Source organism: Ostrea edulis, chromosome 8, assembly GCF_947568905.1.
Source record: "Ostrea edulis chromosome 8, xbOstEdul1.1, whole genome shotgun sequence".
NCBI lineage: Eukaryota > Metazoa > Mollusca > Bivalvia > Ostreida > Ostreidae > Ostrea > Ostrea edulis.
Window position 1 is genome coordinate 57676968 of NC_079171.1, and position 23996 is coordinate 57700963.

Sequence of the window (23996 nt, forward strand, 5' to 3'; positions counted from 1 at the left end):
TAATTCTCTTTGATATTGAAATAGTTTCAATTTCTTCTTAATATAACATACATACTAAAGTGATATCCATATTATATTGTGATCTTGATATCGCCCCTAATGTGCACATATAATGACTTTCACAATGAACTCATTTGCATAAACAGGGTTTTCGTACATAAAAAATTCATCATTGGCACGACACCCCGAGGTTTTTGAGTGAAAGATATTTGGTTTATGTGACATGTGAACTTCAGTGCAAAAGGAAAGTTAGGGGAGCAAGTTGTGTCTTCAACAGAAAACATGTTTTTCAGGTTAGATTCAACTTCGTATATGCAAAAACCGTTGCATCTCGCATATTCAATGCAAAAATTAGACATGTTACAAGTCACTATTAACTTGTTCTCATCACTTTTCAAATTAAGAAATTAATATGCTTTGAAGTTGTATTAACTTCAACTTGCATTGATATCTGGACACCGTGCCAATGGAACGATTTATACATACAAGGTACGATTTTATCTTGATATTTGATCACGTGATATGCAGCTGATGTAGAGACTGTCGGTCTGGTGGAAAATGTATAGGAGGTCAATATGCACTTAATTATATATGCATATTGTTTTTTGTATAAAAGGGTTTTGTATACAGAATTTGTCAAACATTGATCTGTTTATTAATGTTTTCCCCCTGACATATTTATATGGCCCTACTTAACACAACTGCGGGTTGAATACTAGTAAACTATAACTGCCCATGGCTAACAATTATTGCTACATGTATCTGCCCTAAATTCACGGGCTCTACCCATAAAAATATTGTGCACGAAAAACCGTGACGTCACAAACTTGTGTACAGTCTATCAAACGAATTGGCTCTTACAGTGTTGATCAGGTAAATGGAGTAATCCGCAGTTAAAGGGAACGTAAGGTATTCAAACATGTTTTCACATTTCAAATACTAGATACCAATAATTCCACTGGTTACTTCTAAATGATTGTTATTAGTAGTGTGGAAGTCAGTTATTGAATACAGCTGTACATCAGCTGCTGGAGACGACAATTTTGCAAGATAGAATTATCTCTCTTTTATATTTCCCACAATCCCATCTGCTGATGACATATACCAGGCAATTAGCATTCAATGAAAGTAGCTCATCCTCTCTGAATGCAATGGAAATCAATATGAGCCCGAGTATAATGAAGGGGAATTATTAGCAGCTTCAAATTGGGTCAAATGCTCTCTGATGTGTTTCATACCGATTGTTAGGCCGTTCTTGGCACACGGATTTCGACTACGGATAACTCCGCTTACCTGATCAAGATATAGGGCTCATGGCGGATGTGACCGGTCGACAGGGGGTGCTTACTCCTCCTAGGCACCTGACCCCACTCCTGGTGTGTCCAGGGGTCCGTGTTTGCCCAACTATCTACTTTGTATTGCTTATGGGAGTTATGAGATTGATCACTGTTCGTTATCCTCACCTTTCATAAAAACACTAGTGATATCACAGATATGGGATGGATTGATGAATTTGACAGAAGAAACGATAAAGATTGGTTCTCTTGTGGACAATGTGAAATTCCTTCAAGTCTCAGAGAAGGTACATGCTGTCAGGGGCTTGACCTTTAGGCTAAAAATTACGTTTTTTTCTGTATACCTATGTTTATCACAACATAGTGACATTTTCCATTATATGTCTAAATAACAATAATACATATATTAGTTTTGACTAATATGTGAGTAATGGTAAATAGAAATATGATAAAAAATAATTTCATAAAACATTTACTTTCAGTTTTAAATAAGAAACAAATACAGTACAGTATGGATTTGAGTTATTACATATATCTTATCAGAGTTATGAAATTTATCACTGTTCGTTATTTTAACCTTTCATATCATAGTATAGCTTCTATATGAAAGGCAAAATATAACGAACAGTGATCAATCTCATAACTCCTAAAATCAATACAAAATAAAATTTATATAATTTAATCACTTTTAGATAAAAACACACTCAAGATATAGGGCTCAAGGCGGATGTGGCCGGTCGACAAGGGATGCTTACTCCTCCTAGGCACCTTAACCCACCTCTGGTATATCCAGGGGTCCGTGTTTGCCCAACTCTCTATTTTGTATTGCTTATGGGGGTTATGAGATTGATCACTGTTCGTTATCTTTACCTTACACAGTAATTCGTATAAAAAAAATAAATGCCCGATATATCAGTGTAACGTTTTGGGTATTGTAGGCTGTCAAGTCTAGTGACAGACAGGCAAGTCATTTGTTGGATAAGGAGGGGTGAGCCTTTATGGAGAAAAAAGATTTCTCCCATATACTTCAGGGAAATGTGAAGATAACGAACAATCAAAGCCATATATTTCTATTGTGAGACAATTTTCAAATGTCTTTCAGTAAGCCTTCATTCAAATTATATTTTCTGGAAAAATTATAATTTCTGTTTTATTTTATTCTTTATCAAGAAAGTATTTTTTGGAACCGAATGGGATTAACCTTAACGTTCTAATTTTTACTTTGTGTTGATTTTAATGCAATATCCGAAAGGCCCCGTGGGGGTATTCAGAGAAATAGGACTTCAAAATATGTTTTGTGTAGTAAGAACGTGAACGATATGCATGCAGTGACAAACGCACCATATACCTCTCACAGACGCCATTACGACTTATCAATTAAACATCTTAGTAATGTTTGGAAATCAATTTCATGCTTCAATCTTGGAATAGAATATGTTTCAACTACGTGAGAATTCAAATTACAGTGAAATCTTCTATATTCTATTGTGTTAACAGTCACTTCACAATTATTGTTTAAACCGCCATTGATGTTCTTCCTATCTCTCACGTATTCATGGGTCAATCGTCACTCGAGACCTAAACCTTAATTACCGTGAATATTGATATATAACACGTATATATGAAAGGTAAAGATAACAGTAATCACTATCGGAACTCCTATAAGGATTCTGAGAATAGATAATGGAAACTGCTTGGTGGACAAGAAAACAGTACTGGGTATCAACACTGGTATATATTATCAGGGTTTTCAACTTTTCCCCTACAATTGGTCGACAAAAATCACTATTTGTTGGCTGAATTTGAAAGATTTTGCAATCGGCAAATGCATTTTCAAACAATGTATAAACTTGGCAAAGCAGAATGCTTCGGACACAACAGGATATTTAGCGGATAAAATCGAACAAATTGCTTATTACTGTAAACTAGATATCATGGATAATTTAACTTTCGGATTGGAGAGGTTGTACTGTATATTGCTGCTTTTGAATGCTGTATTTTGGGGTGAGGGGTGCACAGATTATAATCTTATTCACGGGGAGAGGTATATCGGTCCAGTTGTTTCCATAGTTACCATGGTTGGACCACAGATGATTGTTAAGGAATTCCTAGCCACACCCGCTGACTGTGGAGGCGTGAACTACAGGAACACGCACTTTTTCTATGAAATTGTGACGGAGTCAGCTACGGGATACATTAGAATTAGAGTTAACAATGAAATTTTATGAAAATCCATCTTTTGATTTTATCACGCGGTAGCCCGTATTCAGTCTAAGGATTTCCCCCCTGTATTGAAGTCTCGTGTTTGATTCCCGGTCCCTATACGTCCAAGTTCGATAAGACGACGTAAGTATTTTGTAAAAATCCATATTTTGGCTCTCTGTTGTGGTAGCTCGTATTCAATCTACGGACTTTGCGCTTGATGGAGGTGTCGTCTTTGATTTCCGTACAAAATGTTCGTTAAGATTAGTAGCAAATTGCCGTTTGCCAAAATTTGTAAATCGTGGAGTTTTTTTTTTTTAATTCGAATTTTAAGACGATTTTAAACCCTTCGCTGGTGAATGACACCAAACCAATCATATAATTCTAAAGACAAAATCTCACAATAATCCCATGTACATTAATCCCTACACCTCTGGATATCTGAAATTGAAAAACAGATAAATGTGATGTATTAGAGAACGCAACCTTGTCCCTGTCTAATATAAAGCGTCTCTGTTTTAGAAGAATTGACTTTTTCACTCCTGTCAAAATAGTTGATGTGAAAACTGGAATACAACGCGACTGACCCATTTCAGCAATTTGATGAAGTGATGTCCGATTTCATTCATTGTTTTTCGAAGAAAGGGTCTGGTAGGAACAAAATAAAAGGTTTATTTTTTAGTTTCATTACACTTCTGGAAAATTTTTGCTTTCGAATTTCGTTTACAGTATTATATCATTAGAAATTACAAAACTGTGATAAATTGCTTTCTAACAACACTTCTTTACTGTCTCTGGTTTCTAAATGCCTCTGCCGAACGTATATCAGCCATATCAATTATACAATACTTCCTTTCAAAGCAATTGGGGATCAAGTCGGTCAATTTTAACAGTCCCAGCTCAGTAGCCGTTCGCGCAATTGTAATAATGGACTTCCCTTTTGTATTAAGTTACACAAGAACTGGTGCATAAGGTAAAACAATATTCTTTTTAATTTTTGGTTGCTTGTGTGTTTTACGCCCCGTTAAGTATATTTCTCTCAAATTTAGACTCCACAATCTGTAGATGAAGTATAACAAATGTTTACCGATGCTTAACTCAGGGATGTAGCAGTGAGTATTCTTTAACGTATCGTGCAATTAGAATTCGCAGTGACAATTGTTCATGACCTCACAAACCGAGTCGCGGCAGCCAGTTCAAGAACCTTCAATTCCACGGCCTCAATCGCTAAGCATAGGTGTGGCTCTATACATACAGTTTGTGACGTCTCCATGAATGATAAAATAATAAATAGGACGTAAAAGAATAATCAACAACTGTGTCAATGAATGTCCGACAAATTGCGATGGTGGTTATTAACTGAATGTATTTACTGATCACACCAATTCAGTGGTTACGGTAGCTCCACCCTCATGTGACTTATTAACATTAATGGTCAAAAACTGTGTTAATTTCTACTTATTATAATTCAATTTTATAGTTCATTTTGGGGGTATTTTATAGAATAGAACGTTAACGCTAAACAAACAACTCCATCTTGTAACAAACGGGATGATATCAGCGTCTCCATCGTCAACGTCACATATTTTATGCAACATTTTTCCTTATCACCTGCATATAGTGTTTATAACTTTCAACTAATTCGATACGGAAGAGCTTGTTCTGTATATCATCACTTTTTAAATCGAGACAGGGTTTAAACAGTATAAAGTGATATTTTTCACATTCTATGCTCATCATTACGATCTGATTTACAAATTAAACCTGTCATTAAGTGAAATGCAGTTCAAAATGTTTCATGCCAATTCTTAGACCGTTCGTTACAAAATATGTTTTTGTAGGGAAATCATGTAATGACAAACGAACCGTACACTGATGTCATTAAGACATCAAAGGTGAAGATAACGAACAGTGATCAATCTCATAACTCCTATAAGCAATACAAAATAGATAGTTGGGCAAACACGGACCCCCGGACACACCAGAGGTGGGACCAAGTGCCTAGGAGGAGTAAGCATCCCCATTCGACTGGTCACACCCGCTGTGAGCTCTATATCCTGATTAGATAAACGGAGTTATTCGTAGTCAAAGTCAGTGTGCCACTAACGATCTAACAATGGGTACAAACCACGTCAGACAGCATTTGACCCAATGATAGGTTGTACTGGCAAACTAGATTGTTATAACGACCATAAAATTCGCGAAATCCTGAATGTAATCGAGACTCTTGAAACCCCTGTACCATGAACTTGTTTGTCAATAGCTTTCCTTGATTTAAAAACTGACCATACGCAGACCAAACTCTTGCGTATCGAATCGGTTGAGAGATATAAACACCATATGTAGGTGATAATGGAATATTGCTACGTAGACATGGAAGTTGACGATGGAGAAGCTGAAATCATCCTGTTCGTCATACAGTTGAGTTGTCAGTGTACTGTTAATGTCCACTTTCAGTAAAATATCTAAGTATGAAGCAAAAGTGGACGACTCTGTGGTTTCTTTTATTTCGAGCTCACAGGTATATATCAAATCGACATATGAATGAAAATTATTATTGTTAATAGACAAAACGTCGTCAACATATCTAAATGTTGAATTGAAGGCCACAGCAAAAGATTTTTTCTTCTCACGTAGAAATCATCAAATAAACATGTTAGTGTTCTCCATTCACGGGATAGAATGAGAAATTAAATTGTTGTGAAACTATTCATCTGTTACAATTTTAGCATACACCTAACAGGTATTGTTTAAACCGCCACTGTTGTTATTCCTCCCTATTAGGTATTCATGAAACAATTCTTATTCGATACCTTAATTTCAATTGATAGCAGTGAAATTTGTCCATAAATGGTTGAATATTGATAACTTGAATTCATATATATGTATCCTGAGAATAGATAATTGACACTGCTTGATGGACGAAAAAAAAAACATTATTGGGTATGAATCGTTATTGATAACCTGGGCTCTGAATAATTAACTCTTCTCCTTCAATCGGTCTAAAGAAATCAATATTTTTGGTTAAATTTGAAATGTATCGCAAATGTATTTTAAAACAACGTATGGACTTGGTGTAACAGAATATCTAGCGGATAAAATCCAGGTAATCACTGATTACCGTAAGCTATGTTAATATTACATAACACGGTTTACACAAAATCCGGATTAGAGATGTTGTTCTGTATATTGCTGCTTTTGAATGCTGTATTTTTGGGTGAGGGGTGTACAGATTATAATCCAATTCACGGGGAGAGATATATCGGTCCAGTGGTTTCTATGGTTACCATGGTGGGACTACAGCAGTGTGTTAAAGAATGTCTAGCTAGACCTGCTGACTGTGGGGGCGTGAACTACAGGAATACGCACTTTCTCTGTGAAATTGTGACAGAAATAAATCAAACTGAACTAGCCTCGGAGTACGTTAGAATTCGACTTGACGACTAAGTATTTCATGAAAATCATCTTTTGGCTTTCTGCCGTGCTAGCTCGTAGTAGCTCGTATCTAATCGATGGAGTTCCCGCTTGATGGAAGAACCATGTTTGATTTCCAGGTGCTACCTGTCCGAGATGTTCCTTAAGATAGGTACCAAATCGCCATTTGCCAGATATGCGAAAATCCTTGGGTCTTTTGAATTTGAAATGTAAGACGATTAACGGCCTTCCCTGATATTTGACACCAAATTAGTCCCGTATACCTAAAGAAGTTTCACAGTAATATCATATAAATCCATCCATATACGTTTAGGATGTCTGAAATTGAAAAAAAATATAAGATAGAAGATAAACTCGTAATGTATTGAAGAGTATCCAACAAAACCTTATCTGTGTCTACTATAAAACGCCTCTGTGTTTAAAGAATTAACTTCCGTATGTCCTGTCAAATGTTTGATATGAAAAACTGGAATGTAATGCAATTAGCCCATTTCAGCAATTCAATTAAGGAATTTCCAATTTCATATTTATTGTTTAAAAGGGGGCCTGCTAGAAACAAAATGATAAAGGGTTTATTTTCTAAGTTTCATTATTTAAGGAATGACTTTAATTCGGGGGCAAGTTATACGAGTATAACCTGGTTTGGGTCAGTTTACGGTTTAAAATCCGCGAAGCGAAGCGGATTATAAAAAAAGCGTAAACTGACCCAAACCAGGTTATACTCGTATAACTTGCCCCCGAATTAAATTCATTCCTTATAATTTAATGCAAGAGACAGAGATGCTAACCTTCGTTTATTAAAATGTACATAAACTCGGAAAAATACAAGTCAACCAAGCCGCGCAATGATTTACTTAGCAACAGCGACACGAAGCGTCTAGCTACGAAGCCGAATGTCGCCATCTTTAATCTTAGTTCTACAGAGCCTGGCCATTTATCAAAATATTGTATCGAAAGCGAAGTTTACATGATAGAAAATATGTGAAGACTATCCATGTAATGCGTATTTCGCTGTCCTTTAGAGATAGAGATCGACTTTGCAGTCGCTCATCTCCGACAGATTGAGAAAATACGGGAAATTGCATTGTTTAGGCCTACCCAAAATAAGTCTTCAAATATCAGAATCAGATATTTACGGCTTTCAACTCTGTGAAAACTTCTACTAGATGAAAACTTACCTTTGTATGCAATGTTGTCGCTAATAGTAAATCCGACACAAGAAAATATGTAAGCAAGTAACAAATAGCGATCCACATGTCAATGTGTCTGACGTCATGTGATAAAATGTGACGTATGAATTTTTGTTTGCTTTGTTGAAAGACGGATCAAGGAATGAAACAACGCACCCCCTCCTTTTCCCCAGTGAGAAATGTATTTCAAAATGAACAGGGTAATGCTTACTTGGCAAATCATTAATTCGGATATAATATCTTTGTTTTAATCTATTATTCGACCATACATACAGAGAAAGATGTTTTACAAAAGTGATTTGCGTACAAGAGTAGATGCTAATATTGACAACGAGAAAGCAACATGTGTATCAAACCGAAGTATCTTATTGTGCACGTTGACTTTCTATTCCATAAAAGGCTGAAAACAGTGCTGCGATGTAAAAGAGAGAGAGAAAAAAAATAGTTCCGACATCTGGTTGTCAAGGGAGGGTGTCCCCATACCAAACCAGGTTATACAAAAATAACTTGCGTTCCTCAATTGGAATTTGACCAATCAGAGACAAGGATACAATAAGAATTAAATTATACTCCTAGAAAACTTTCGTTTTCAAATTTCGTTTCCATTACCATATTCCTAGAAATAGTAAAACTGTAACAAACTGCATTTTTAACAACACATTTGTCTTTTTACGGTCTCTGGTTTCTAAAATGGACTGAGTTTCATTTTCGAACGTCGCTGCTAAGCGTACACTAATCATATAGCTATACAAAAGGACGGTAGATTTTTCTTTCTTTTTAAAGTCGTTTTGGTTCAAGTCGGTCATTTAAAGGTTGATTCTAGCAATCCCACCTTTAATGTTGTTAGAAAAATTATAATAATGGACTCTCCTCCGTACTAAGAGTCATTCTCTGTAAGCATAAAAAAGGTGTGACAAATGACCAGCACGGATATCGACGACATTTTGCAAAAAGTATACTTACTTCAGTCATTTCATTATGGCACCTTTAAAAATGTGATGTGGTTTGTGTTTCCATGAGAACAGGGTATCAATTTTCTTGCTAAGACATGGGCCTCAGTAAATGTTGAATTTTCATATCATAAATGTATATATTTATTTTTCATTCAAGTCCTTAATCCCATTTCACTAAGATATGCCGTGTGCAGTTTTTTTTTTTAACTAGAATTAAATTCCTCGAACGACATAACACAAAATAAGTATTTTAAACCCCCTAGAAATTGAACTGAATATTAGTGAAAATTATTTTAATTCTGTGTGAAAACCCAAGATCCGATGTATTGCTCTTGCATACATAAATGTAAATCGTTTTTTCTTAAAGAACATATTTTTAAAAATCAGAGATTTGAACGTTTGCGAAAATATGTGCTTTTTATCGTAATTTAGATCACTCCGACTCTTGACTGCAATGTGTATTTCAAGTATATATATGATTAAGATAAGTTATTTTCCTTTTTACGAAGTGGAAGTAGAACTTTGTGATAAACGGAGAAGGATGCTTTGGATATTCTGAGCTGGTTTACGTCCTTCAATTACCTTCATTTTTCATTTAACATTATGAGTGTTTGTTTGACAATGTTATGCTCTCGATGATTAGTTTAAAAATCCTTTCAATTGAGATGTTTCGGTAGATTTACGTATTTTTACCATGTGATGACGTAACGTAAACACTGCACTTCTGACTGAGAAGATTGGCTGAAAATGAAAACTAGAAGTGCAAAGTTGTCATTGAAGGTATCTAATGTCACCAAGATATTAGTTCAGATCCGTGAGTACTTTAATATATTATCTATCTGTCCCTGTTTCATAACATCACTGGACAACAAGCAAATATGTAAGTGACAAAATGTAATAACTTCTAGTAAAACTTTGTTTGAGAAATTCTTGTACCATTAGCAGATTATGTGTTTGTGAATAAGATAGAGATATAAAACATTAGCTTTCACAATTTCTAAATATTGATGAAATCTATCAATTTCATTTCATTTAGAAGTCGGTAGTTGCAAGATCGTTCTGATGGATGTAATATATTGACGGTGCTACCGTTTGAGTGAGCGCAGCTACATGTACACATCATTTGTAATGTTCATGTTTAGACCATTCGACCAGGTTCAATTTAAGCAATGTATATTTGCCGAGTACTCAGTACATGAATGATCCCATGGCGATCCGAGTTTGAATAGGTCCTCAGTACCCCTTGTTTGTCGTAGAAGGCGACTAAATTGGGGCGGTTCTTCGGATGAGACCGCAAAAACCGAGGTCCCGTGTCACAGCAGGTGTGGCACGATAAAGATCCCTCCCTGCTCAAAGGCCATAAGCGCCGAGCATAGGCCTAAATTTTGCACCCTTTCACCAGCATTGGTGACGTCTCCATATGAGTGAAATATTCTTGAGAGAGACGTTAAACAATATTAAATCAATCATTAAATCAGTACATGAATGAAATTAGGCAGCAGAAACAACCTATTTAGTTTTCTTCTGGAGTTTTATATTTAATAATTTTTAAGTAATGTATCAGGTTCTTAGTATATTCATTTTTACTACATAATACCCAGCATGAACATTTTACAAACATATTGCAAAAGATGTATCCATGAATGTAATTGAAATATTTTTATACTATATACATTATATTTCTGCTGCCTTCACTGTGACTTGCTTAACCTTTGACGCATGACTTGACCTAAACTATATCCTCTCAACTGCCTCTACTTCCCTTCTATATACTCTCATTTTTTTCAAGTTACTAATTGCGTGATAAAAATGCCCAAGTCTTGTTGTAAACATTTCAAGTTTGTATGAACCGCACTGCCTTTGAACATAAAACACATTTCAATAGAATGATCATTTTTAATAAATCGATAAATTCAACACTATTGCACAAACATGCGCGGATCCAGAATTTCTCTCCGTTTACCCTATCCTTACCCCTTTTATGCACACTTATATAATTTTAAAAAATTGTATAACAATCTACTGTCAGCATTCGCTTATGATTATTGAATAAATTGCAACATAGTTGAGCCGCTCCCCACTGTTGTTGTGGGGATACATTAAGATTTATTAACAAAATTATTAATTATTTTATGATTTTTCAGTCGTTGACAGCAAGTGGCATGGTTGGTTATCGATGGAGTCTAATCGTGGTTTGCATTACCGGACGTGTCAAGGAAATGGCTTTAGACCCCCAAAAAAACTCAAAGATTTAAAAAAAAAATGTTTTGTTCGAATTCCATTGATTTTCTGTGATGTTTTTAAATGCTTAAATCAATAGAGTTTGGATACACATTAATTGTGTTATTAGTGTCATAAAATCCTTGATATAGAAAAAAAATGACGTTCGACCGATGAATTGTTTATTCTGAAATAGAGGAAAAGGAGGGAGGTACATGTACACTGACAAAGTCCATACCTGAACTTCATAGTTTGACAGAATAACTATAAAAGCATGTGAATCCCAAGAAAAGTTCTTGTGTTGGATGTCCATAGGTTTTTTCTTCTTGTACAGTTGTTCTTGCGATTGCGCTTCATATCGGTCAATTTCTTTTTTTCAAACTCAGTACCTGTGCCCCCTCACATAGTTTAACAACTTAGTCTCTTTTTTTCTTCTTGTTAGAAAAATAAATTCCTTTTGACTTCAGTATTTCAACAATATTTGTGGTTTACAATTGATTATACACAATTTGTATTCGATGCCATATTACGTATGCGTAATATTTAGTATATTGTCCCGGTAGCACGCATTTTACAAATAGAAATAACAAGTATTTAGATCCGCCACCGTCAGTCTTATTATGATGTACGCCAAAACGTAGACATGACATCACACATCATCTTACCTTGCCTTTCATCAACATTGCACTACGCATAATGGTGCACTGAATTTTTGAGCTAGGAGACCACAATATTAGGATAATAATCCACGTGAGTTCACAATCATATTATGACTTTCGAGCGCTTAAGACATTAGAGTTCTCAGTACGAACCAGCGCTTGGCACTGGCTCGCTGCGCTTGCTATTATTGATCAGCAAGATTTATTTACTTTTTATGTATACATTTTAGACATTGACATCAGGAGTGCAGAATCAAATAAGATGTTCTCAATATATAATGAAGACAGAACTGTTTTCTGTGAGGAACTTGTAGATTCAGCATCATATGACAACACAAATGTGGCTCTTAAAAAATTAAATGGATCTAACATCACATGATTGATCAAAAAATGTGTGCAAGCAGCTTCAAAAGGTTTTTGTTCAGCTGGAATATGTCCACTGGGAAAACACAGACTGTAGGAGTGTATTCCATAAATGTATTTACAACGTCACCCCTTTCATGAAAGAAATTGTTTTTGACTGAATAATTGCTGAAAAATATTGTTAGTGTGATATACAAAAATAAATATGGTGTGTTAGTCATTGTTGACAAACTTATTAGTAGATAAAGCTAAATATATGAATGAAGGTTGATTGACTTGTTTTCTGTGCAGGAGAAGTTGAGAACTTTATTTCTTTCCTCAAGTTTTTTTTTAATGCAAAATAATGATTTAATGATAATCTAAAGAATGCAATGAGGAAAAGTCAGAAACAGGATAACAAATACAACATTAGATTAATGACTTTTGTGTGCTCCTCTTCACATTTTCGTTTTGTTTCATATTACGTATGACGCAGAAAAAAAAGAATTTTAACGCCCAGAAGTATGCTTTGTAAATTTTAAGTAACATTTTTACAGACATTTCAAATCTTCAATATCGGTCTGTTTGCGTTCCATCTATCATTAACAAAACGGAATTAAACCAAAATGCAACAATTTTGTAATAGAATAAGAAAATTCACACGATTTGTCAAGTCAGAATATTTAAAAAAGACCATTGATCACTTATCAATTAATTCTTTTTTCAGAAGAATATGATCCGGTTGATTGTACAGCAATACACGGACTGTCCTCATCACTACCTAGTGGCCTGTACAGAATAAAAATTCCAATGCTGGGTCACGTGACTGCTGTATGCGAGATGGAGATCGATGGAGGAGGCTGGACGGTAATTTCTGAAGTTGATGGTACAGGGGTTTCAACAGTCTCGTTTAAAGTCAGCTTTTCGCAAATTCTATGATCGTTAAAACGATAAAGTTTGCCAATACAACGTGTCATTGGGTCAAATGCTGTCTGATGTGTTTCATACCGATTGTTAGCTGTTCTTGGCACACTGATTTTCACTATGGATAACTCCGTTTACCTGATCAAGATATAGGGCTGAAGGCGGGTGTGACCTGTCAACAGGGCATGCTTACTCCTCCTATGCACCTGATTCCACCCCTGGTGTGTCCAGGGCTCCGTGTTTGCCCAACTATCTATTTTGTATTGCTTACATGAGATCGATCACTGTTCGTTTTCTTCACCTTTCATTAAGGTCTTAATCAATGAGCTAATTAATGAACCAACTGCATGTAATTAATCAATGCGGATTTGCTACTTGACCAATGATTAAGTAATTGTTGGATATATTTCTGATTAACTACATCGTTGCCTATAGAACCTAACATTGGCTCAAATGCTATATGACGTGTTTCATACCAATTGTTAGGCTGTTTGTAGCACGCTGATTTTCACTACGGATAACTCCGTTTACTTGACCAATATATAGGGTTCACAGCAGGTGTGAGCGGTCAACAGGGGATGCTTATGACATTGATCACTGTTCGTTATGTTTATCTTTTCCTTTTAAATCGATTTTTAAACATTTTGGCATTGTTTTTTTTATATTGTTTCATGCAAATATGCAGGATGGTTGAACGGTGGACATTAGCAGATAAGTAAACGGGGCAATCTGCAGTCAAAATCAGTGCGTAAAAAAGAGTTTAATTATTGGTATGAAACACGTCAGAAACCATTTGACCCAATGTCATATTGTAATGGTAAAGTATAACGAACATAGAATTTCCGAAATGCCTATTTCAAACGAGACAGTGGGAACCCTTGTAACGTTTTTGTCAGTAGCCAGCCTCAATTTGAAAATGATCATATGCAGAGCAAGCTCTTGTGTATCGAATCAGCTGAGAGACATAAACACCATTTACAGGGATATTATTACATAAATATGAGATTTTACATGTGTGTATTTGATAGAAAATTTTGTTTTACTCAACAGAAAATATCACTGAGATCTTATAAATATCAATGTTGGGCTGTGAACTGCAGAATTTCTTATTTAAAAATTTAGGTTTTTCTCCCAGGAGGACATTTCAACTTTCGAAGGACATTCTGATACATATATATTTGCAATCCAAATCATTATGTTATGAGTAAACTTAAATGAAAAGAAAGGCATATTATCTGTGATGCATGGTAATCTTATTTAAAAATTTGTAAGGTTTTTCTCCCATGAGCATTGTACATTTCAACTTTCGAAGGACATTCTGATACAAATATATTTGCAATCCAAAGCATTATGTTATGAGTAAATTTAAATGAAAAGAAAGTATGCCTTTCTTTTTATTTATTCCCTACCTTTAAAGTTTGACAACTTAGAGAAAGTACCTTATTTTTTACTTTAGATTTTTCAACGTCGCATGGGCGGAGTATAAGGACGGATTTGGAAATCTGACGTCAGAGTTTTGGCTAGGTACTCAGTGTTACTTCTAAATAAGCACTATTTCACGTTACTTCAGCAACTCTAGTCGACGCGACGGATTTATATCTGTTAGTAACGTGATCTGCTCTTCATTAGCTGAAAATTGAAGGCGATTACCCATAGTGCTCTGGAAACAATTCACAGTCACTATGGTACTTCGTCTTAAAAACCGTAGATAAAATAAATTCTTTGAAAGGTACCACAAACACCATTGCTCTTTTTCTTCATGTTGATGATTACTTGGTTTGAAAGAAAATATAGGAGCTAAATATGCTGTCACATTGTACTGTTTATAATGTCTCTGGTCGTGTTGTTTAAGGGCCTTCGCTCGTTTTATCAATCGCATTGTGAAGCATTATTAATGAATACAGACGCCTTACTCATAGGGCTCATGGCGGTTGTGACCGGTCAACAGGGGATACTTACTCCTCCTAGGAACTTGATCCCACCTCTGATATATCCAGTGGTTCGTGTTTGCCCAACTTTTCATTTTTATTGCGTATAGCAGTTATGAGATTGATCGCTGTTCGTTATCTTCATTTTTTATTTGATAGAACGTGTAAAGTAAGACATCTCTATCGTGTTGTAGAGTTGCTCATTTGGTATTTGTACGTCCATTTATGAATAGTTCTATCTAACATGTAGAAGATGTCACTAGATTGAAGTGCAGCACATTTTTACGTGTGCATGATACGTATATTTACGGCTGTAGCAGTGGGGTATTTTTAGAGTGGCTTACGCCTCGAAGGTCATGTCAAAACAGTTATAGTTTTCATGTCTAACGTAGGACGCTTGACAAAGATATTGTTAAATGTCTGAGGTTTGGCACGATGCCAGGGTCAAAATATTGATGTGTATGAAGATACACAAATTGTCCGTGTGAGAGATGCATTTTGAGGAAACAATGACTATTGTATTATCCAGTTCAGCTAAAATAGAAGTCATCTATTAACAACAAGTATGCATTTTGTTGTTTTCATACATAGAAAAATGCTGCCACTAATGTAACCTGGCTTTCTCTCAGAGGAATTAAAAAGTTATTTCATAAATAAGAAGAAACCACTTGTTCATAAACTTAGCGTTCCATAGGCAGAACATTAAAATGGAATCAATGATTTATAAACGTACCAAGTGAACACCAGATTTTCTTGTTCATATACGGAATATTCCATACATATTCCATTCGAACCACTGTTTCTTATACGGAATGTCAGGACGTCTCACAGGAACATATATAGGATCAGGTTATAGGGCTCACGGCGGGTGTGACCTGTCAACAGGGGATACTTACTCCTCCTAGGCACCTGATCCCACCTCTGGTGTGTCCAGGGGTCCGCCTTTTCCCAGCTATCTATTTGGTATTGCTTATAGGAGTTATGAGATTGATCACTGTTCGTTATCTTCACTTTGCATAGTACATGCTGAGATGTCTAAAATCGGCATTCTGTCACGAACCCTTACTAATATATATTGCCATGATGTTCAACACGCTCCTATTGTGTATAATTTCACAGTAAATGATATTGCAAATAAACATAATTTACATAACTGCTATTTGACCTGTAAAGCTACTGAGGTTGTCACTGCAATTAGGTGTAACCTTTGTGGACTGATTTATGTCGGAGAGACTAAGGGGTCACTTAATAAAAGAATATCGGGACACAGATTTCAGATCATTAAAGAGATTATCAACTTTCTATATAAGCAGTTCAATTTTCTAGAGCATCCCATCTTGTCCATCAGGGTTAGAATTCTAGAAAAACGATTACCATCACACCAAGAACCCAACTTTGAGTCCCCCTTTCCGTAGTTAACGCGAATATCCCTTGATCCAGACACTGGGTATTGTATTTCCTTATGGGAGGAACAGCAACTCAGATAATGTTGAGAATCCGACTAGTCCATATGAAAAAAATAATAATCGTAATTACAAAAAACACAAAGATGTCAACGTAGTCATAGACATAATTCGTACAAAAGACCAAATATGCACGATGTCTCACATGATTCTCGTACAACTTAAGCAATTGGGTCCACATCATATTCGCTCAAAATATTACTCGGTGCCATTGAAATCTAATACATTATTTGAAGAAAAAAAACAAAGCTAGTCCATACTTTAATTTTTCAACACGAGAATACAAACTCAATTATATGGCTATAATTTTTGCCCGTCACAGGCTCTTTAATACATCGCGGGTTATGGGCAAGATTCCTTCCGAACCATGCCGTCATTTCCTTGAACTTAAAGGCCGGGAGTAACCTAGAAAATTTTACACCCCTACAGCAATTAAGCATATATGGCAAGAGGGCAGGGCTTAGCAGTGTTATCAGAATAAGCAGCAATCTGATGCTTGACTCTACACGTGCTCTGTAGCAGACGATATTTTGAACAGGGAGACTGGCATGATTTATCAAAATAAACTAAAGTTTTCCCGCATTTTTCTACCACTCTGTTCGATCTATGAGGCACTGAAAGGCTATTTTTACTTTAACAAAACTTCACTCTAGGAACTACAAAATGAATTCATCATTGTTTTATCCATGTCTTTTAAAACATGTAGTTTTTTTTTTTATAATATACACAAATATTGGTATATATGATATACTAATACTTATGATTTTCCTCTTGGTACCTTTCAATTATGAGAAGAATTTGGGGGGAAATTGTAGCTGTGCAATGGAGGACATGTGCATTGAAGGGTTATTAAGAAACATTTTGTCCATTATGATATTTGGAGACCTACTATCTGTGATTGTCTCTTTTGACATTGTAATGTTCACATGTAAGAGTCCAGATTAAGAGTAATTTTAGAGTGATGGTTGATCAATTGGACATTTGTCATCATTGGTGAGAGACAATTAATGGGAGTTACACAACTGGCCTAGGAGATTGTTGCTTAATCAGACAAACATCATGCTTGACATTATTCAAGAAATAGTACCAGCAATCCTGCAAACCTCTGAAACAGTGATCAGACTGAACAGTCCTAATGAGTTATTTTCATAAAGTTAACCAATTTTTTTAATGGAATGTGATTATATATAATTAAAAAATAAAATTTGGATTTACCAATGATATATGAGTAAGTACTTTTTTTTCCACGTTATACGGTGATTTGATTACATGTTGCCCTTGGTGCAATCCCTCTTATCTAGAACTATAGACAAGCATGCTCCTGCAATATGTGAGTCAACATCCGGTGTAAACAATAACAAAAGATAATCACACCCACAAACTGCTAATCTCTAGTTTGAAATACAAATTTAGCCCTCCTTCAGATTTTTGAGGCCAAAATTAAAACTTCATGAGAATTTATATCTAAAATATATATGGCCAATATATGCACAGTTATGAGGGGAACAAGCATACCTATTTTAAAATTTCAGTACAACAGCTTAATCTTTATTTTTGCAAAATAAGTGCTGCAATCTGAATGTGACCAGAAAATTCATATATTCCACCATTTTCACCGATTGGCTGCTTTTATACCCAATTGCCGGCTTTAAATTGACTAAAAAAGGAATAGATGCCGTCAACATAAGCAACATTATTGGTCATTAAAAATTGGTCTTGTATTCCATCATATTTCAAATGAATTCTACACCTTGTATCTTCTACAATTATATTTCTACTATCACATCCAAACTTTTACATTACAAACAAACGTTACAGTGTCTAAATATATACCTACTCCTAGATAAGCCACCAACATGTTCTTGTTCTTCTTCTTTCAACTATAGGCCAAATGGACATGTCATTACTGATGATGTCGATAGATATGGAAAAGACAACCCGAATTCACCAATTTTATAAGATCTAAATTCAGAGAGCCCAGAACTTTCAATCGGTGACAGAACTTCATCTCCATTATGAATTTTGTCGACATTTATTCCAGACGATGAGCTAATTATGAAAAGAAAGAACTTGACACCTTGTCAGAATGGATAAAAATTAAAAGAAAAATATTAAAATATCAATACATCAAAAGAAAAGTGCTTACCATCGAATCTTTTCTTTTTAGTAAACCAGAAGTGATAAAAGAAATTGATAGGTTACGTATTGAATATGTATTGGTTCAGGCTTGTAACAACATTGTCTTTGCTTGTAAGGCTCATTACTATAACTAATTTAAATGAACTTGGCTTTAATGCCATATTTTGAAACCCATACTCAAAGTTCCTTGATGAAATTCTTCAAAAGGATGTTTCAGTTTTAAAGACATCTAATATATATATCAGTCAATGAGCTGAATGAATATAAGGTACTGTACCTACATTGGAATCCAAAAAAAACCTTATATACAGATATACATAGGTGGATCCTGTAATGTTCTATCAGGGCCTTTTTTTGGTGCTCGTATCGAAAATTTGAAATGCTGTGAAGGAGATGTTCTTCCATCGTCAACTTCCCAGATCTATGTAGCAATATTCCATTGGTATTTATGTCTCTCATTGATTTGATACGCAAGATAATGTTCTGCGTACCATCAGTTTTTAAATCTAGGCAGGCTTCTGACAAATAAGTTTATGTTAAAGGATTTTCAGCAGTTTCGTTTAAAGTCAGGATATCGGAAATGTTATGGTCGTTATAACGATCTAATTTACAAACACAACCTATCATGGCGTGTTTCATACCGATTGTTAGGCTGTTCTTGGCACACTGATTTTGAATACGGTTAACTCAATCACCAAACCAAATCCAATATATACATTTATTTCATGATAGTGAGGGAGATATGAAGATTTATTCACCCAAGAGAAGTCATATACCCCGAGGGTAACACCCGAGCGGATATAGTTTTTCTTGGGTGAAAAAGTATTCACATCTCTCTCACTATCATACAATGAACTGTTTCTTATACTGAAACAAAGCAAGGCTACAAAAATGCATTTGAAATTGGATTATGGTCATATCTACATTGTGTGTAGCTGAGATCTCCCTAACGTTAACAACGCGTTACAAACAACAAAATACAGTAATATGATAACCAGTTTTTTGTATTTCCATTCTCCTTGAATGCTCATTAACTTGCTTGTTTTTGTATCAACCAAAAACCAGGCGATTTAACTGTATATCAGAAACCCACATATTTTGTACCTTACGAACTATTAAAGTACAATGACTCAGACTTATTGTGACGTCACTTTGACGTTTAATTTATGAAAAATGCACGAGGCTGTCCAAGGGGTGAAATATGATGGAGAGATATGATGTTTTATCATCCCTGACACGTGACTGTCTAGACCAATCAGATTACGCGTTGCGTAGATTTCTTATACCGAGGTATAATAAGTCGTGTTTCATATCAATCGTTTCATATCAATCGTTAGGCCGTTTTTTACATATCAATTTTCATCACGGATCACATCGTATACCTGACCAATATATACACCTCATGGCGGGTGTGACTGGTAATACTTAATTCTTCTAAGCACCTGGCCTGGATATTATAAAGCTTTTTCAGCACGTTTTTATACTTAAACTCACATTCTATGCTCTAAATCGTGCTCATACTCAAAATTGAAGGTCAAAACATTTATAAAATTGTTCTGACGTGTTTCATACCGATTGTTAGACCGTTCTTGAAACACTGATTTTGACTACGGATAACTCCGTTTACCTGATCAAGATATAGGGCTCACAGCGGATGTAACCGATCGAATGGGAATGCTTACTACTCCTAGGTACCTGACCCCAACTCTGTTATATCCAGGGGTTCGTGTTTGCACACCTCTCTATTTTGTATTGCTTATAGGAGTTATGAGATTGATCACTGTTCGTTATCTTCGCCTTTCACTCAAATGGAGTACATGCTCAAGTACATGCTCAAGATTTTTCGAATATGTTTCGAAGCTTGCTCAGAGTTGTACTCCAAAAAAAAAAACGTGGATGAGTTTGAGTATGAGCACGGTAAAGGTTTTATACCCAACTCTGATATGTCTAGGGATCCGTCTTGATCATCCTCGTAATGCAACTTAGGTTTACACATGCTGTTAATTTTGACTGTTGTTATTGAAGGCAATGACAAACTACATTATCTACTGAGTCAAGGATCCTATGAATTAAGGATGGATATGAGTGACTTCAGCAATCAGATACGTTATGTTAAATATAGCAGCTTTTCTGTTGGCAACGAAACTTTCAAATACGTCGTGTCAATATCTGGTTTCTCTGGAAACGTAGGTAAGAAATACATGTAAAGATTTTAATTATTTCTGTCTTGATAAATGGGTACAGTACACATGAAATACATACATATTTGTTTTACTCACTCCCGTCTTAAAAAGGCATGGGTATAGGTTTGGAAATGATGTGTCAGACATCGACATATATAGTATCGTTTTCAAAGTGTACGGCGACAGGGGAGGTGGGATCTGAAAAGATATTATCGTTACAATTTACTGAATATTCTTTTTAATATCATTATTATAAATTGTTGGGAAGGGAATCGAACCGAGACAGCATCCTGTTTCTCCCAGTCCATGTTGCCACATACACATTGAAATGCCTCGTAGTACTCATTTTTATATTGCGTTGTGAAACAATGATGAGTGTACGTATTCAATCCTATGCATATATACTTTAGATTGTAAAAACAGCTTAAAAGTGTTGTCAGTTATTTCGAGGCAAAAATACGCTTCATATGCATATGCAAGTGTACACATATCATACACTGCTTTTCATTTTTCATAATTATTTCATAGGTGATTGTTTCACATCAGAACAAGCAATAAACAATATGAAGTTTACCACAAAATATCAAGACAATGATGTCAGGGCCGAAAACTGCGTAGTTCTGTTCCAATCTAGATGGTGGCATAGAAAATGTCTTTGTGCTAACCCGAATGGCCTCTATTTGGCGGGGAAAACGGCGGTATATGCTAAGGGCATCACGTACGGCCCTTGGCTTGCACATTATTACTCGCTGAAAACTATTCAACTGATGGTTATGAGGATGGTATAAGAAGAATCTGTGAGGAGGACAAAAATCAGCGTTCGGTTGATATCCAAAAACGTTCGGCTGGTTTTATTTTCACCAGTAGAATTGGTTATACATATCTGGGGTGATCATTAATTGAACACTGTAAAGTCATCACTGAGTGACTGACCCCCTCATTTATTGATTCTGCACTGACAATTCAAGGTCTGAAATGATTAATTTCATTCTGTACTTGGGATCAAATTCGATAACTATCCTTAAATAGCAATGATAGAGAGGTGTACCCTCAGGAGAAGACACCTACATCCGCTCGCTGTTCAGTGTGAATAGCTACTTTGAATTACTGCTTTTTAATTGTATTTTAGCTTCTTTAATTCTTAAACGACCAAGACCAATCGTGTCTGGGACCGGTCTACTTGGTATCATGGTCGCGGTGGTTCAGTGGTTCGCTTCGTGACTAGGTGGTTGTGGTTTCGAATCCCATCCTCTGGATTTACATCCAACAAAGGAAATAAATACATGGCTTATATATATATATATATATATATATATATATATATATATATATATATATATATATATATATTTGATAAAATCATCATCTTCTGGTGTTGTATTTTCGAAGTTTTTTTGTGTTTAAATATGTTCTGTGTATGATAAGTTTTTAAATCGAGACATTGAAAACTTTTGAATCCGATTATCTTAAATTTTGTTTTCATTCTGGAAATTAAAAACATATTGATTTATTTTTGTTTTCAGTTTTATGCTTGTAGATAGCGTATGCCTGTAAAACACATCTGTATATTAATCTATATTGTATCTGTATAATACTGCCCTGCCTGTGTATATATGTTTCCAGGATCACAATGTAAACTAGCTTTTATACTAATTATGCTATCCTGTATAAATAAAAGACATTATTATTATTATTATTAAACAAGTTGATGTTACGAGGGTTCCAACACTCTCATTTAAAGTCAGCATTTTGTATTTTGCATTTTTCTATGGTCGTTATGATGATCTAATTTACCAATGCAACTTATCATTGGGTTAAATCTTTGACGTATTTCATACTAATGGTTACGCCGTTCTTTACACATTGATTTGGACCACGGATTACTCTTACCTAATCAAGTTATGGGACTCACGGTGGGTGCCAGTCATTAGGGAATGTTTACTCCCCCTACGGACCTGATCCAAGATGTGGTACAATGTATGTCTAGGGGTTCGATTTTTGTTTCTTCTACTCTTATTTTTGTATTCTCCATGGGACCTTCATTGGCTTCATTGGTTTTTGCTGTTTTCCGCCACCTGAACAATGTTTAGTTATTTGGTGGCCCCCATGCAGTTTTTATTGGTGGAAGAGAGAACCCAGATACACTGTACCTGGGAAGAGACCACCGGGGATTCTTTTGTTTACTGTGATCGGATTAGGATGTAATAGTTAGCAGGGGACTGTTTTGTTTACTGTGATCGGATTAGGATGTAATAGTTAGTAGGGGATTGTTTTGTTTACTGTGATCGGATTAGGATGTAATAGTTAGCAGGGGATTGTTTTGTTTACTGTGATCGGATTAGGATGTAATAGTTAGTAGGGGATTGTTTTGTTTACTGTAGTCTGACTAGGATGTAATAGTTAGCAGGGGATTCTTTTGTTTACTGTGATCGGATTAGGATGTAATAGTTAGCAGGGGACTGTTTTGTTTACTGTGATCGGATTAGGATGTAATAGTTAGTAGGATATTGTTTTGTTTACTGTGATCGGATTAGGATGTAATAGTTAGTAGGGGAGTGATTTGTTTACTGTAGTCTGACTAGGATGTAATAGTTAGTAGGGGATTGTTTTGTTTACTGTAATCGGATTAGGATGTAATAGTTAGTAGGGGATTGTTTTGTTTACTGTGATCGGATTAGGATGTAATAGTTAGTAGGGGATTGTTTTGTTTACTGTGATCGGACTAGGATGTAATAGTTAGTAGGGGATTGTTTTGTTTACTGTGGTCGGACTAGAATGTAATGGTTAGTAGAGGATTCATTTGTTTATTGTCTGTGTAGGAGAGTATTCCAACATCTCCATTCCAAAGAAGTACATGAAAGCACTACTGATGTATCCATGTAATACATCCCCAATAAAAAAAATGATGTACTCTATGATATGAAGAAGAAACATACGTGTATGAGAAACAGACTTTGTGAAAGAACAAAAATATCTTTTATTTCCGTGTGGCAACATAAAGACTTCCAAATTTATATTTAGAATGTCTGTAATGATGGTGAAAAATATGCTTTATATACTTCA

General features: G+C 35.4%; 1 protein-coding gene across 1 annotated transcript; it reads left to right on the forward strand.

The window, feature by feature from the left end:
• The first annotated feature begins 1494 nt into the window (after positions 1-1494).
• LOC125661247 (ficolin-1-like) lies at positions 1495-22215 on the forward strand. Its single transcript, XM_056147732.1, has 5 exons — positions 1495-1582; positions 13024-13204; positions 14677-14744; positions 20776-20940; positions 21462-22215. Exons 1-5 carry the CDS (start codon positions 1495-1497, stop codon positions 21719-21721), a joined length of 762 nt encoding a protein of 253 aa, XP_056003707.1. The 3' UTR covers positions 21722-22215.
• Positions 22216-23996: the final 1781 nt, after the last annotated feature.